This window comes from Pleurodeles waltl, chromosome 5 (genome assembly GCF_031143425.1).
Source record: "Pleurodeles waltl isolate 20211129_DDA chromosome 5, aPleWal1.hap1.20221129, whole genome shotgun sequence".
In the NCBI taxonomy this organism is placed as follows: domain Eukaryota; kingdom Metazoa; phylum Chordata; class Amphibia; order Caudata; family Salamandridae; genus Pleurodeles; species Pleurodeles waltl.
This window is the reverse complement of record NC_090444.1, coordinates 576,966,751-576,980,834: the sequence shown is the minus strand read 5'-3', so window position 1 is coordinate 576,980,834 and position 14,084 is coordinate 576,966,751. Positions and strand designations below refer to the sequence as shown.

The 14,084-nt window shown below is 49.3% G+C and overlaps 1 protein-coding gene across 2 annotated transcripts in view; it reads left to right on the top strand.

The window, feature by feature from the left end:
- Nucleotides 1–14,084, top strand: part of XPO1 (exportin 1) — a 717,353-nt gene that overhangs the window by 145,188 nt on the left and 558,081 nt on the right. For both annotated transcript variants that reach the window (XM_069234402.1, XM_069234401.1), the window contains exon 7: nucleotides 2,494–2,675. In XM_069234402.1, coding sequence (XP_069090503.1) covers nucleotides 2,494–2,675 — 182 coding nt within the window. The remainder of the gene's footprint in view (nucleotides 1–2,493; nucleotides 2,676–14,084) is intronic.

The following is a 14,084-nucleotide window of genomic DNA, read 5'->3' as shown; positions in this document are numbered from 1 at the left end:
AGTATGTAGCTGGACACACCTGTGTCCAGTACACGGGTAAAATGGCTTCCATTCTCTTACGAAGTCTAGGAAAATTGAGCTGGAGTTCGTAGGGGCACCTCTGCTCATGGAGGGGTTCCCTCACACACGGGTACCTGCACCCAGACCTCTGGGCTAGGAGGGCCTACCTTACGTTTGACTTAGTGACCTGGTGTAGTGACCTGTAGTGAAAGAGTGCATGCACATTTTCACGCAGGTTGCATTGGGAATCCTGCAGACACATTTTGCAAGGGCTCCCATGGGTGGCACAATACATACTGCAGCCCGTGGGAACTCCTGGTGACCCAGTCCCCTGGGTACCTAAGTACCATATACTAGTGAACTACATGGGTGCAGCAGTGTGCCAATTGTGATGTGTGCAAAGTCCCAGGCCTCTAAATTTAGGGGGAGAGAGCACAATCACTGGGGTCCTGGTTAGCAGGATGCCAGTGAAAACAGTCCAAGCATACTGATAGCAAGCAAAAAGTGGAAGTAACCTTGCCAAAAAGAGGGTACTTTCCTACAGGTTTCGTGACTTGAAGATTTTCCAAAACAAAAAAAAAACTTGCAACACTCCCAGCCCAACACTAAATAGCGGTCTTATGCAAAGCATGTGAATCTACAGCACTACATGCCACGAGGAGATGTCTGCTGGGAAAGTTAGTTTCCTTTGGCAGCTTGAAACGTTTTCTGGGTCCACGTGCAAGCCACCCACCAAGAATAGGGATAAGAAGCACACAGGTGGGAGGCAAAAAAATAATAAGATGAAGGTTACGCACAGGAACTTCCTGGGAGCAGTTTGTCGCTCAGTGGACAGACTAAGCATCAAATGGTGGTTGACGCCCAATAGGGGAATGAGACTAAAACACAACTTTCTGTACTGAGCCGCTAAATGGTAGGATAATGCCCAATGATGCACAGCGTATGAATCCAATAAGCTCTTCAAGCGCCAAAACTACTACAAGTAAGAAACCATTTTTTTATTTATCATTGGTAGAGCTCTTTCTTGTGGATACAACAGTTCTCTGGCATGGTCTTCACCTGGAGAAAAATACGGATCTAATAATCTGTAGACTGACTCTTTCAAAATGCTGGTAGTTCCCCACCTAAGGGGGCAGATGAGTTAACGAGAGACGTCCGCATGCATGGGTGGTGCATATATGCGAACTTTGTTAGTCAGTTCTGGTGTTGACATGGAGTTGCATAGTACCATCTCTTGGCATGCAGAAGCTCTGCTTTGGAGTTATCTGGATCCAATCTTGAGTAGGAATATAGTCTCAAGGTAAGGAATTTGCAGTTTCACTATCAAATGGAGACTTTTCTTAAGTAACTTGTTTTTTATGACCATGACAAAATTGTTAGTTTTAGAATGTTTTTGAGAGTCCCAGTCAGGTGGTGAAGGAAATGTAATCATGCACACCGTTAAAAGGTCCAATGCTGTTAAAGGTATTCTAATGTCACTGCATTTTTTTCTGACCGCATCCAGTGACTAGTGTTTAATGTGCAATGTTGAGAGTACTGAATACCATATTTTAATTCAAATTCGTTCCTTGCCGGTTCTTCTTTTTGGCTATGTATAAGTCTTTGGCTTAGATCAATCTTATATTAGTTAAACTCGGTTGCACTGTATTTCTTGATGTATTATTTGAAATTGTCTTTACTCAGCTACCAGCATGTAAAAAGTGTCTCTGTTAATATGGTGCTTTTCGGTGTTGTATTAATGTTATATCATCTTTTTCATGGTTATGTTACTTTACAGTCCTGAGGAAGCCCATCTTCATGGGGCGAAACGTGTTGGCTGTTTTTTCTGTATGAACTGCATGTCATAAAAAGCCCTTCATTCCAATTAAAGAAGCTTTTAGAAGGCAACTGAGCGAAGTCTTGCACAGTTTTCATTTCAACTGTATTGAACTTTTCCTGTGTACTATTATTGCTGGATCTTCTTGAGTGGTGCACCCCCTGAATGTTTTTGTTTTGTCGGGGCCTCTTGTGTCCCTTGGGCTCCTTTTTTGCAGCAGGTGCCTGGGTGGAGTTGCACACCATAACTTTTCGAATAACTGTTGTACCTTACTGGGTTTCTTCAGGGATTGATGCGTGCTCTTCAGGCCTGCTGCTTCTTGTTCTTACGGAGTACTGAATACCATAGTTAGGTCTTTAACTGGGTAGGCCTGGATTGTGTGGAAAGATTAGTGTTCTGGCCTACGTGGATCCATAGTCTTCTGGGTGAAAGCATGAAATTGTGTTTGGTTGTTCTTGAAGTGTCCAGTAGCCAAAGGTATGCAGTGTAACACTGTGTACCATACCTTGTATTTCAAGGATTAGCTACTGGAGCTTCAGTGTACGCTGCTAGTGTCAGCGGGTTTAGTGGAAGAAAAATCTGTTAAGAGGTAATTAACGCTTGTGCCTGTTTAGCAAGTCAACACATTACTTTTTGTTCCTGGTGAAATTTTAAATGTATGCTCGTTTGCTTTATAGATACTGAAACAGGAATGGCCCAAACACTGGCCAACTTTCATTAGCGACATTGTGGGAGCAAGCAGGACCAGTGAAAGTCTTTGCCAAAACAACATGGTCATTCTTAAACTGCTGAGTGAAGAGGTATTCGATTTTTCCAGTGGACAGATTACTCAAGTTAAAGCCAAACATTTGAAGGACAGGCAAGTTGATTGGATCTCATGATTTTGGTTATAAAAACTGTCTGAAAATAGTGCTGATTATTTTCTTTGATTAAAATATGTGCTTATTATAGGTCTAAGGAAGCTATACAATAGTATCTTAAAAAGAAGAAAAAAAAGTTTGTTCACCTTCCACTTTCATTTCGGTCAGCCAGAAAACATCACAAACTGGAACTATCTTGTAATTAATTAAAATGTTGAATTTATCACAGAGAAATTCAAAACCAATGATTGAGCTAGCAGTAGCACAATCTTTCACAGTATATCAGTAAGACTATTCCACACTGATCACAAGGCATGTTTATTGAAAATTACCCTCTCTTTTTGTATGCTTACCCCTACTTTTTGACCGCTGTCTATTTTTTGACTGTTCACTGGGATCCTGCTAACCAGGACCCCAGTGACTGTGCGCTCTCTCTAAATTTGGTTGTTTATGACTTGGCACACCCCACAAATGGCATACTGGTGCCCCCATATAAGTCAATAGTTTATCGTACCCAGGGCATTGGGGCTCCAGGGGTTGACCATTGGCTGTAGCATGTATTACACCACCCTCGGGAGCCCATATAAAATGTCTGCAGGCCTGTAATTACAGCCTGCATGAAAAAGTGCATACAACTTTTCACTACAGATCACTACACTAGGTCACTAAGTCACCTCTATGGCAGGGCCTCTTGCATGAACAGAGGTGCCCCTACGAACTCATGTTCCATTTTCCTGGGCTTAAGTGCGGGAAAGCAATTTTACCCATGTACTGGACACAGGTCACTTCCTGTGTCCAGCTACATAATGGTAACTCTGAACCTGAGCATGTTTGGTGTCAAACATGGTGGTAATCATACCCCAATACTCTTCCCAGTATTGGTTGTATGATACTGTGGGGGCTGCTTAAAGGACCCCCAGCATTGCTCCTACCAGTTATCTGTTTTTTCTCAGGCAGCCCCTGCTGCTGCCATCCTATCGACAGGTCTCTGCCCTCATGCTGCTTCATCTGATAAAGCCGAGGAAGGCAGAACAGATATCTTTTGGGAGATGAAGGCAGCACCCTCTCCCTTTGGAAGTAGGTGTTCGATGGTTTGTTTGGGGTAGCCTTCCCATGCCACTGCAGTGCTTTGAAGGGCACATTTGGTGACCTCATTGCACAATCCTGTTTGAAACTGGAAAATGGAAAAGGGAGTTACCATTCCACTGTACATCGCCACCCCAGGGGTATTGCCCAGGGCTCCTCCAGGTGGCCACTTGTAGGAAGTTGGCTCTGTATGTGCTATTTCAAAGTAAGGAATAGCATGCACAGAGTCCAAGGGTTCCCCTTAGAGGTAAAATAGTGGTAAAAATAGATAATACTAATGCTCTATTTTGTGGTAGTGTGGTCGAGCAGTAGGCTTATCCAAGAAGTAGTGTTAAGCATTTGTTGTACATACACATAGACAATAAATGAGGTACACACACTCAGAGACAAATCCAGCCAATAGGTTTTGTTATAGAAAAATATCTTTTCTTAGTTTATTTTAAGAACCACAGGTTCAAATTTAACATGTAATATCTTGTTTGAAAGGTATTGCAGGTAAGTACATTAGGAACTTTGAATCATTTCAATTGCATGTATACTTTTCAAGTTATTGACAAATAGCTATTTCAAAAGTGGACACTTAGTGCAATTTTCACAGTTCCTGGGGGAGGTAAGTTGTTGTTAGTTTTACCATGTAAGTAAGACACTTACAGGGTTCAGTTCTTGGTCCAAGGTAGCCCACCGTTGGGGGTTCAGAGCAACCCCAAAGTTACCACACCAGCAGCTCAGGGCCGGTCAGGTGCAGAGTTCAAAGTGGTGCCCAAAACGCATAGGCTAGAATGGAGAGAAGGGGGTGCCCCGGTTCCGGTCTGCTTGCAGGTAAGTACCCGCGTCTTCGGAGGGCAGTCCAGGGGGGTTTTGTAGGGCACCGGGGGGGACACAAGCCCACACAGAAATTTCACCCTCAGCAGCGCGGGGGCGGCCGGGTGCAGTGTAGAAACAAGCGTCGGGTTCGCAATGTTAGTCTATGAGAGATCAACGGATCTCTTCAGCGCTGCAGGCAGGCAAGGGGGGGCTTCCTCGGGGAAACCTCCACTTGGGCAAGGGAGAGGGACTCCTGGGGGTCACTTCTCCAGTGAAAGTCCGGTCCTTCAGGTCCTGGGGGCTGCGGGTGCAGGGTCTTTTCCAGGCGTCGGGACTTAGGTTTCAGAGAGTCGCGGTCAGGGGAAGCCTCGGGATTCCCTCTGCAGGCGGCGCTGTGGGGGCTCAGGGGGGACAGGTTTTGGTACTCAGTCGTAGAGTAGTCCGGGGGTCCTCCCTGAGGTGTTGGTTCTCCACCAGCCGAGTCGGGGTCGCCGGGTGCAGTGTTGCAAGTCTCACGCTTCTTGCGGGGAGATTGCAGGGTCTTTAAAGCTGCTCCTTGAAACAAAGTTGCAGTCTTTTTGGAGCAGGTCCGCTGTCCTCGGGAGTTTCTTGTCTTTTTCGAAGCAGGGCAGTCCTCAGAGGATTCAGCGGTCGCTGGTCCCTTGGAAGGCGTCGCTGGAGCAGAGTTCTTTGGAAGGCAGGAGACAGGCCGGTGAGTTTCTGGAGCCAAGGCAGTTGTCGTCTTCTGGTCTTCCTCTGCAGGGGTTTTCAGCTGGGCAGTCCTTCTTCTTGTTGTCGCAGGAATCTAATTTTCTAGGGTTCAGGGTAGCCCTTAAATACTAAATTTAAGGGCGTGTTTAGGTCTGGGGGGTTAGTAGCCGATGGCTACTAGCCCTGAGGGTGGGTACACCCTCTTTGTGCCTCCTCCCAAGGGGAGGGGGTCACAATCCTAACCCTATTGGGGGAATCCTCCATCTGCAAGATGGAGGATTTCTAAAAGTTAGTCACCTCAGCTAAGGACACCTTAGGGGCTGTCCTGACTGGCCAGTGACTCCTCCTTGTTATTCTCATTATTTTCTCCGGCCTTGCCGCCAAAAGTGGGGGCCGGGCCGGAGGGGGCGGGCAACTCCACTAGCTGGAGTGTCCTGCGGTGCTGTGACAAAGGGGTGAGCCTTTGAGGCTCACCGCCAGGTGTTACAGCTCCTGCCTGGGGGAGGTGTTAGCATCCCCACCCAGTGCAGGCTTTGTTACTGGCCTCAGAGTGACAAAGGCACTCTCCCCATGGGGCCAGCAACATGTCTCTAGTGTGGCAGGCTGCTGGAACTAGTCAGCCTACACAGATAGTCGGTTAAGTTTCAGGGGGCACCTCTAAGGTGCCCTCTGGGGTGTATTTTGCAATAAAATGTACACTGGCATCAGTGTGCATTTATTGTGCTGAGAAGTTTGATACCAAACTTCCCAGTTTTCAGTGTAGCCATTATGGTGCTGTGGAGTTCGTGTTTGACAAACTCCCAGACCATATACTCTTATGGCTACCCTGCACTTACAATGTCTAAGGTTTTGTTTAGACACTGTAGGGGTACCATGCTCATGCACTGGTACCCTCACCTATGGTATAGTGCACCCTGCTTTAGGGCTGTAAGGCCTGCTAGAGGGGTGTCTTACCTATACTGCATAGGCAGTGAGAGGCTGGCATGGCACCCTGAGGGGAGTGCCATGTCGACTTACTCGTTTTGTCCTCACTAGCACACACAAGCTGGCAAGCAGTGTGTCTGTGCTGAGTGAGGGGTCTCTAGGGTGGCATAAGACATGCTGCAGCCCTTAGAGACCTTCCTTGGCACCAGGGCCCTTGGTACTAGAAGTACCAGTTACAAGGGACTTATCTGGATGCCAGGGTCTGCCAATTGTGGATACAAAAGTACAGGTTAGGGAAAGAACACTGGTGCTGGGGCCTGGTTAGCAGGCCTCAGCACACTTTCAATTGTAAACATAGCATCAGCAAAGGCAAAAAGTCAGGGGGCAACCATGCCAAGGAGGCATTTCCTTACACCACTTGATTCTGCCATCTTGAATCCATGATGGGCAGAGGTCTCTGGGAGCATTGAGTGGCCAGGTAAGGCAAGGGACGTCACAGCCCATCCTGATTGGTGGTCACCCTGATAGGTAACCAATCCCCCTTTTAGGGCTATGTAGGGTCTACCTCTTGGGTTGGGTCCTTAGATTTGACTTGCAAGATTCCAGCAGGATCCCTCTGCAATATTTACTTCGACTTCTGGCCACTGGAACCGCAAGTGGACTTCACAGGAACCTACAATCTGCATCTCCAGTGACGACTTGGCTCTGCAACATTGTTTCTCCGGCTCCATCCATCAACTGCAAGATTTTGTCGGCTGTGCATCCTCTGAGGGGGGTAAGTCTGCAGTCTCACTCCAAGGAGATTCCTTCTTGCTTCTTTTCATCCACAGGCACCAACTGCAACAACGACCAGCTGCATGGGTCCAATCTCTTAACTTTGCGGGGATCCTGCAACACAGATGGTGGTCTTGAGTGGTCCCCTTGGTCCCCTCTAATAGATGTCAAACTTTGGAGGTCTTTGCCTCCCCTTGCAGGACCGTACCCCTTGCAGCTACCAAGGCTTTTGGGCTCTTCCAAGGGATCTTCAGGCTTAGTATAGCCGTAGCTTCCAGTAATCTTCTCTGCAATGCGTAGTATCCTTACTGCTGCTCCAGCGACATGGAACTCCTTTCCAGCTGCACTGTGTGGGCCTCACTGTGGCTCCTGTACCTGCTGCCTGTGAGTTGCCTGTGGGGGGCTGCATCCTTGACTTCTGGCTCGCCTCACTGCTGAGGGTCACTTGGGACTAAGGTAGAGACAGACTGCTCACTGTGTGAGAAGATAATGCCGACAATTAGTTTTAAATCAGCACTGTTATATGGGTTTGGTCTGACAGTATAGGATTGTAAAGAAATGGCTCCCTGTTGCAGTTACCCCCCACTTTTTGCCTGATACTGATGCTGACTTGACTGAAGTGTGCTGGAACTCTGCTAACCAGGCCCCAGCACCAGTGTTCTTTCACCTAAAATGTACCATTGTCTCCACAATTGGCACAACCCTGGCACCCAGGTAAGTCCCTTGTAACTGGTACCCCTGGTACCAAGGGCCCTGATGCCAGGGAAGATCTCTAAGGGCTGCAGCATGTCTTATGCCACCCTAGGGACCCCTCACTCAGCACAGACACACTGCTTGCCAGCTTGTGTATGCTTGTGGGGAGAAAACGACTAAGTCGACATGGCACTCCCCTCAGGGTGCCATGCCAACCTCCCACTGCCTGTGGCATAGGTAAGTCACCCCTCTAGCAGGCCTTACAGCCCTAAGGCAGGGTGCACTATATCACAGGTGAGGGCATATGTGCATGAGCACTATGCCCCTACAGTGTCTAAGCAAAACCTTAGACATTGTAAGTGCAGGGTAGCCATAAGAGTATATGGCCTGGGAGTCTGTCAAAAACGAACTCCACAGCTCCATAATGGCTACACTGAATACTGGGAAGTTTGGTATCAAACTTCTCAGAATAATAAACCCACACTGATTCCAGTGTTGGATTTATTAAAAAATGCACACAGAGGGCATCTTAGAGATGCCCCCTGTATTTTACCCAATTGTTCAGTGCAAGACTGACTGGTCTGTGCCACCCTGCTGCTGAGAGGAGTTTCTGACCCCATGCGGTGAGAGCCTTTGTGCTCTCTGAGGACAGAAACAAAGCCTGCTCTGGGTGGAGGTGCTTCACACCTCCCCCCTGCAGGAACTGTAACACCTAGCAGTGAGCTTCAAAGGCTCAAGCTTTGTGTTACAATGCCCCAGGGCACTCCAGCTAGTGGAGATGCCCGCCCCCTGGACACAGCCCCCACTTTTGGCGGCAAGTCCAGGAGAGATAATGAGAAAAACAATGAGGAGTCACTGGCCAGTCAGGACAGCCCCTAAGGTGTCCTGAGCTGAGGTGACTGACTTTTAGAAATCCTCCATCTTGCAGATGGAGGATTCCTCCAATAGGATTAGGGATGTGCCCCCCCTCCCCTCAGGGAGGAGGCACAAAGAGGGTGTACCCACCCTCAGGGCTAGTAGCCATTGGCTACTAACCCCCCAGACCTAAACACGCCCTTAAATTGAGTATTTAAGGGCTCCCCAGAACCTAGGAAACTAGATTCCTGCAACTTACCGAAGAAGAAGACTGCGGAGCTGAAAACCCCTGCAGAAGAAGAAAGAAGACACCAACTGCTTTGGCCCCAGGTCTTACCGGCCTGTCTCCTGCCTTTTAAAGAAACCTGCTCCAGCGACGCTTTCTCCAGGACCAGCGACCTCTGAATCCTCAGAGGACTGCCCTGCTTCAAGAAAGACTAGAAACTCCCGAGGACAGCGGCCCTGTTCCAAAAAGACTGCAACTTTGTTTCAGAGGAGCAGATTTAAAGACCCCTGCAATCCCCGCAAGAAGCGTGAGACTTGCAACACTGCACCCGGCGACCCCGACTCGACTGGTGGAGAACCGACACCTCAGGGAGGACCCTCCGGCGACTCCAAGACCATGAGTAACCAAAGTTGTCCCCCCTGAGCCCCCACAGCGACGCCTGCAGAGGGAATCACCAGGCTCCCTCTGACCGCGACTGCCTGACTCTAAAATCCCGACGGCTGGAAAAGACCCTGCACCCGCAGCCCCCAGCACCTGAAGGATCGGAACTCCAGTGCAGGAGTGACCCCCAGGAGGCCCTCTCCCTTGCCCAGGTGGTCGCTACCCCGAGGAGCCCCCCCCTTGCCTGCCTGCACCGCTGAAGAGACCCCTGGGTCTCCTATTGACTCCCATTGGAAACCAGACGCTTGTTTGCACACTGCACCCGGCCGCCCCCGCGCTGCTGAGGGTGTACTTTTTGTGTGGACTTGTGTCCCCCCCGGTGCCCTACAAAACCCCCCTGGTCTGCCCTCCGAAGACGCGGGTACTTACCTGCTGGCAGACTGGAACCGGGGCACCCCCTTCTCTCCATTGAAGCCTATGCGTTTTGGGCACCTCTTTGACCTCTGCAATCTGAGTTCTAGGATTCAGAGGTCCCACCTAAATGCTGAATATATGTGAGTTACAGAGAGTGCCATTGGTAGCCTATGGGCTACTCACCTTTAGGGTGACTAAACCCTTATTACAATTTCTTTTGGGAAGTGGGCATAGCTCTTACCCAATTGGCCTAATTCCTTCCACAAAAGATTGAGGAATTTAAATAGTGGTCTCCACTTCAGCTTGTCCACTGTAGGGGTGAGACTGGCAGAAGCAGCTGCTCTTCCTAATTTAACTAATTTTCCTGCCAGTCCTGCTGCCAAAAGTGGGGTTAGGAACTGGGGGTCGACCTGCTCTACCATTTGGAGATGCTGGGTCACATTTCAAAGGCAGTAAGGCCTTTGAAGATCCCCACGGGGGAATGTCCATCCTGCCTGGGAGAGATCACACCTGCCCAGTGCGTGCCTTTATTCTGAGCACTCAAGAGCATTGGTTCTCACCTCAGGGGTGCAGAACTATCTCAGGTGGCTGCTCTGGTTTTGACCAGTTAGTGCCCAAGGCAAGAGTTGGTAGGTTATTAGGGGGCCCCTCTAAGGTACCCTCTGAGTGAATATAGTAACAAATCCATCACCGGATTTACTGAGGGTTTCTTAATATGAGATGTTTGATACCAATCCTCGCCATTGTCTGTGAAGCCATCATATGGAAGGTGAACTATAAATGACCAGTATCCAGCCCATGTACCTAAAATGGCTTTTCTGTTCACTTACTATCAGAGAATCGACAAAGACATAGGGGCATATCAGCTCATGCAGGTATGCCATCAGATGTAATGTAATGCACCCTGACTTAAGGTCTGGAAGGCTTGCTAGTGGGGTGACGGGGCGCACAGGCTGTGAGACATGTCGTGTTTTCATTTTAGCTGTGGATAAAGACACTCCACCTGCGAAAGCAGCACTGTGTGCGCTTACTGAGAGGGTCCCTGAGGTTGGCACAATTTGTGCTGCAGCCCTCAGGGGCCTTCCTTTAGTATCCCATGCTGTAGGAAGTTGGCTCTGTATGTGCTATTTCAAAGTAAGGAATAGCATGCACAGAGTCCAAGGGTTCCCCTTAGAGGTAAAATAGTGGTAAAAATAGATAATACTAATGCTCTATTTTGTGGTAGTGTGGTCGAGCAGTAGGCTTATCCAAGGAGTAGTGTTAAGCATTTGTTGTACATACACATAGACAATAAATGAGGTACACACACTCAGAGACAAATCCAGCCAATAGGTTTTTATATAGAAAAAATATCTTTTCTTAGTTTATTTTAAGAACCACAGGTTCAAATTTAACATGTAATATCTTGTTCGAAAGGTATTGCAGGTAAGTACTTTAGGAACTTCAAATCATCAAAATTGCATGTATACTTTTCAAGTTATTGTCAAATAGCTGTTTCAAAAGTGGACACTTAGTGCAATTTTCACAGTTCCTAGGGGAGGTAAGTATTTGTTAGTTTTACCAGGTAAGTAAGACACTTACAGGGTTCAGTTCTTGGTCCAAGGTAGCCCACCGTTGGGGGTTCAGAGCAACCCCAAAGTCACCACACCAGCAGCTCAGGGCCGGTCAGGTGCAGAGTTCAAAGTGGTGCCCAAAACACATAGGCTAGAATGGAGAGAAGGGGGTGCCCCGGTTCCGGTCTGCTTGCAGGTAAGTACCCGCGTCTTCGGAGGGCAGACCAGGGGGGTTTTGTAGGGCACCGGGGGGGGACACAAGCCCACACAGAAATTTCACCCTCAGCAGCGCGGGGGCGGCCGGGTGCAGTGTAGAAACAAGCGTCGGGTTTGTAATGGAAGTCAATGGGAGATCTAGGGATCTCTTCAGCGCTGCAGGCAGGCAAGGGGGGGGTTCCTCGGGGAAACCTCCACTTGGGCAAGGGAGAGGGACTCCTGGGGGTCACTCCTCCAGTGAAAGTCCGGTCCTTCAGGTCCTGGGGGCTGCGGGTGCAGGGTCTCTCCCAGGTGTCGGGACTTTGGTTTCAAAGAGTCGCGGTCAGGGGAAGCCTCGGGATTCCCTCTGCAGGCGGCGCTGTGGGGACTCAGGGGGGACAGGTTTTTGTACTCACAGTCTTAGAGTAGTCCGGGGGTCCCTCCTGAGGTGTTGGATCGCCACCAACCGAGTCGGGGTCGCCGGGTGCAGTGTTGCAAGTCTCACGCCTTTTGCGGGGAGCTTGCAGGGTTCTTTAAAGCTGCTGGAAACAAAGTTGCAGCTTTTCTTTGGAGCAGGTCCGCTGTCCTCGGGAGTTTCTTGTCTTTTCGAAGCAGGGGCAGTCCTCAGAGGATGTCGAGGTCGCTGGTCCCTTTGGAAGGCGTCGCTGGAGCAGGATCTTTGGAAGGCAGGAGACAGGCCGGTGAGTTTCTGGAGCCAAGGCAGTTGTCGTCTTCTGGTCTTCCTCTGCAGGGGTTTTTCAGCTAGGCAGTCCTTCTTCTTGTAGTTGCAGGAATCTAATTTTCTAGGGTTCAGGGTAGCCCTTAAATACTAAATTTAAGGGCGTGTTTAGGTCTGGGGGGTTAGTAGCCAATGGCTACTAGCCCTGAGGGTGGGTACACCCTCTTTGTGCCTCCTCCCAAGGGGAGGGGGTCACAATCCTAACCCTATTGGGGGAATCCTCCATCTGCAAGATGGAGGATTTCTAAAAGTCAGAGTCACCTCAGCTCAGGACACCTTAGGGGCTGTCCTGACTGGCCAGTGACTCCTCCTTGTTTTTCTCATTATTTTCTCCGGCCTTGCCGCCAAAAGTGGGGCCTGGCCGGAGGGGGCGGGCAACTCCACTAGCTGGAGTGTCCTGCTGGGTTGGCACAAAGGAGGTGAGCCTTTGAGGCTCACCGCCAGGTGTGACAATTCCTGCCTGGGGGAGGTGTTAGCATCTCCACCCAGTGCAGGCTTTGTTACTGGCCTCAGAGTGACAAAGGCACTCTCCCCATGGGGCCAGCAACATGTCTCGGTTTGTGGCAGGCTGCTAAAACTAGTCAGCCTACACAGATAGTCGGTTAAGTTTCAGGGGGCACCTCTAAGGTGCCCTCTGTGGTGTATTTTACAATAAAATGTACACTGGCATCAGTGTGCATTTATTGTGCTGAGAAGTTTGATACCAAACTTCCCAGTTTTCAGTGTAGCCATTATGGTGCTGTGGAGTTCGTGTTTGACAGACTCCCAGACCATATACTCTTATGGCTACCCTGCACTTACAATGTCTAAGGTTTTATTTAGACACTGTAGGGGTATCATGCTCATGCACTGGTACCCTCACCTATGGTATAGTGCACCCTGCCTTAGGGCTGTAAGGCCTGCTAGAGGGGTGTCTTACCTATACTGCATAGGCAGTGAGAGGCTGGCATGGCACCCTGAGGGGAGTGCCATGTCGACTTACTCGTTTTGTCCTCACTAGCACACACAAGCTGGCAAGCAGTGTGTCTGTGCTGAGTGAGAGGTCTCCAGGGTGGCATAAGACATGCTGCAGCCCTTAGAGACCTTCCTTGGCATCAGGGCCCTTGGTACTTGAAGTACCAGTTACAAGGGACTTATCTGGATGCCAGGGTCTGCCAATTGTGGATACAAAAGTACAGGTTAGGGAAAGAACACTGGTGCTGGGGCCTGGTTAGCAGGCCTCAGCACACTTTCAATTGTAAACATAGCATCAGCAAAGGCAAAAAGTCAGGGGGCAACCATGCCAAGGAGGCATTTCCTTACACAACCCCCCCCCAAACGAAAGAGGATGAGACTAACCTTTCCCAAGAGAGTCTTCATTTTCTAAGTGGAAGAACCTGGAAAGGCCATCTGCATTGGCATGGGCAGTCCCAGGTCTGTGTTCCACTATAAAGTCCATTCCCTGTAGGGAGATGGACCACCTCAACAGTTTAGGATTTTCACCTTTCATTTGCATCAGCCATTTGAGAGGTCTGTGGTCGGTTTGAACTAGGAAGTGAGTCCCAAAGAGGTATGGTCTCAGCTTCTTCAGGGACCAAACCACAGCAAAGGCCTCCCTCTCAATGGCACTCCAACGCTGCTCCCTGGGGAGTAACCTCCTGCTAATGAAAGCAACAGGCTGGTCAAGGCCATCATCATTTGTTTGGGACAAAACTGCCCCTATCCCATGTTCAGAGGCATCAGTCTGCACAATGAACTGCTTAGAATAATCTGGAGCTTTGAGAACTGGTGCTGAGCACATTGCTTGTTTCAGGGTGTCAAAGGCCTGTTGGCAGTCCACAGTCCAGTTCACTTTCTTGGGCATTTTCTTGGAGGTGAGCTCAGTGAGGGCTGTCACAATGGATCCATATCCCTTCACAAACCTCCTGTAGTACCCAGTCAAGCCAAGGAATGCCCTGACTTGAGTCTGGGTTTTTGGAGCTACCCAGTCCAGAATAGTCTGGATCTTGGGTTGGAGTGGCTGAACTTGGCCTCCACCTACAAGGTGTCCCAAATAAACCACAGTTCCCTGCCC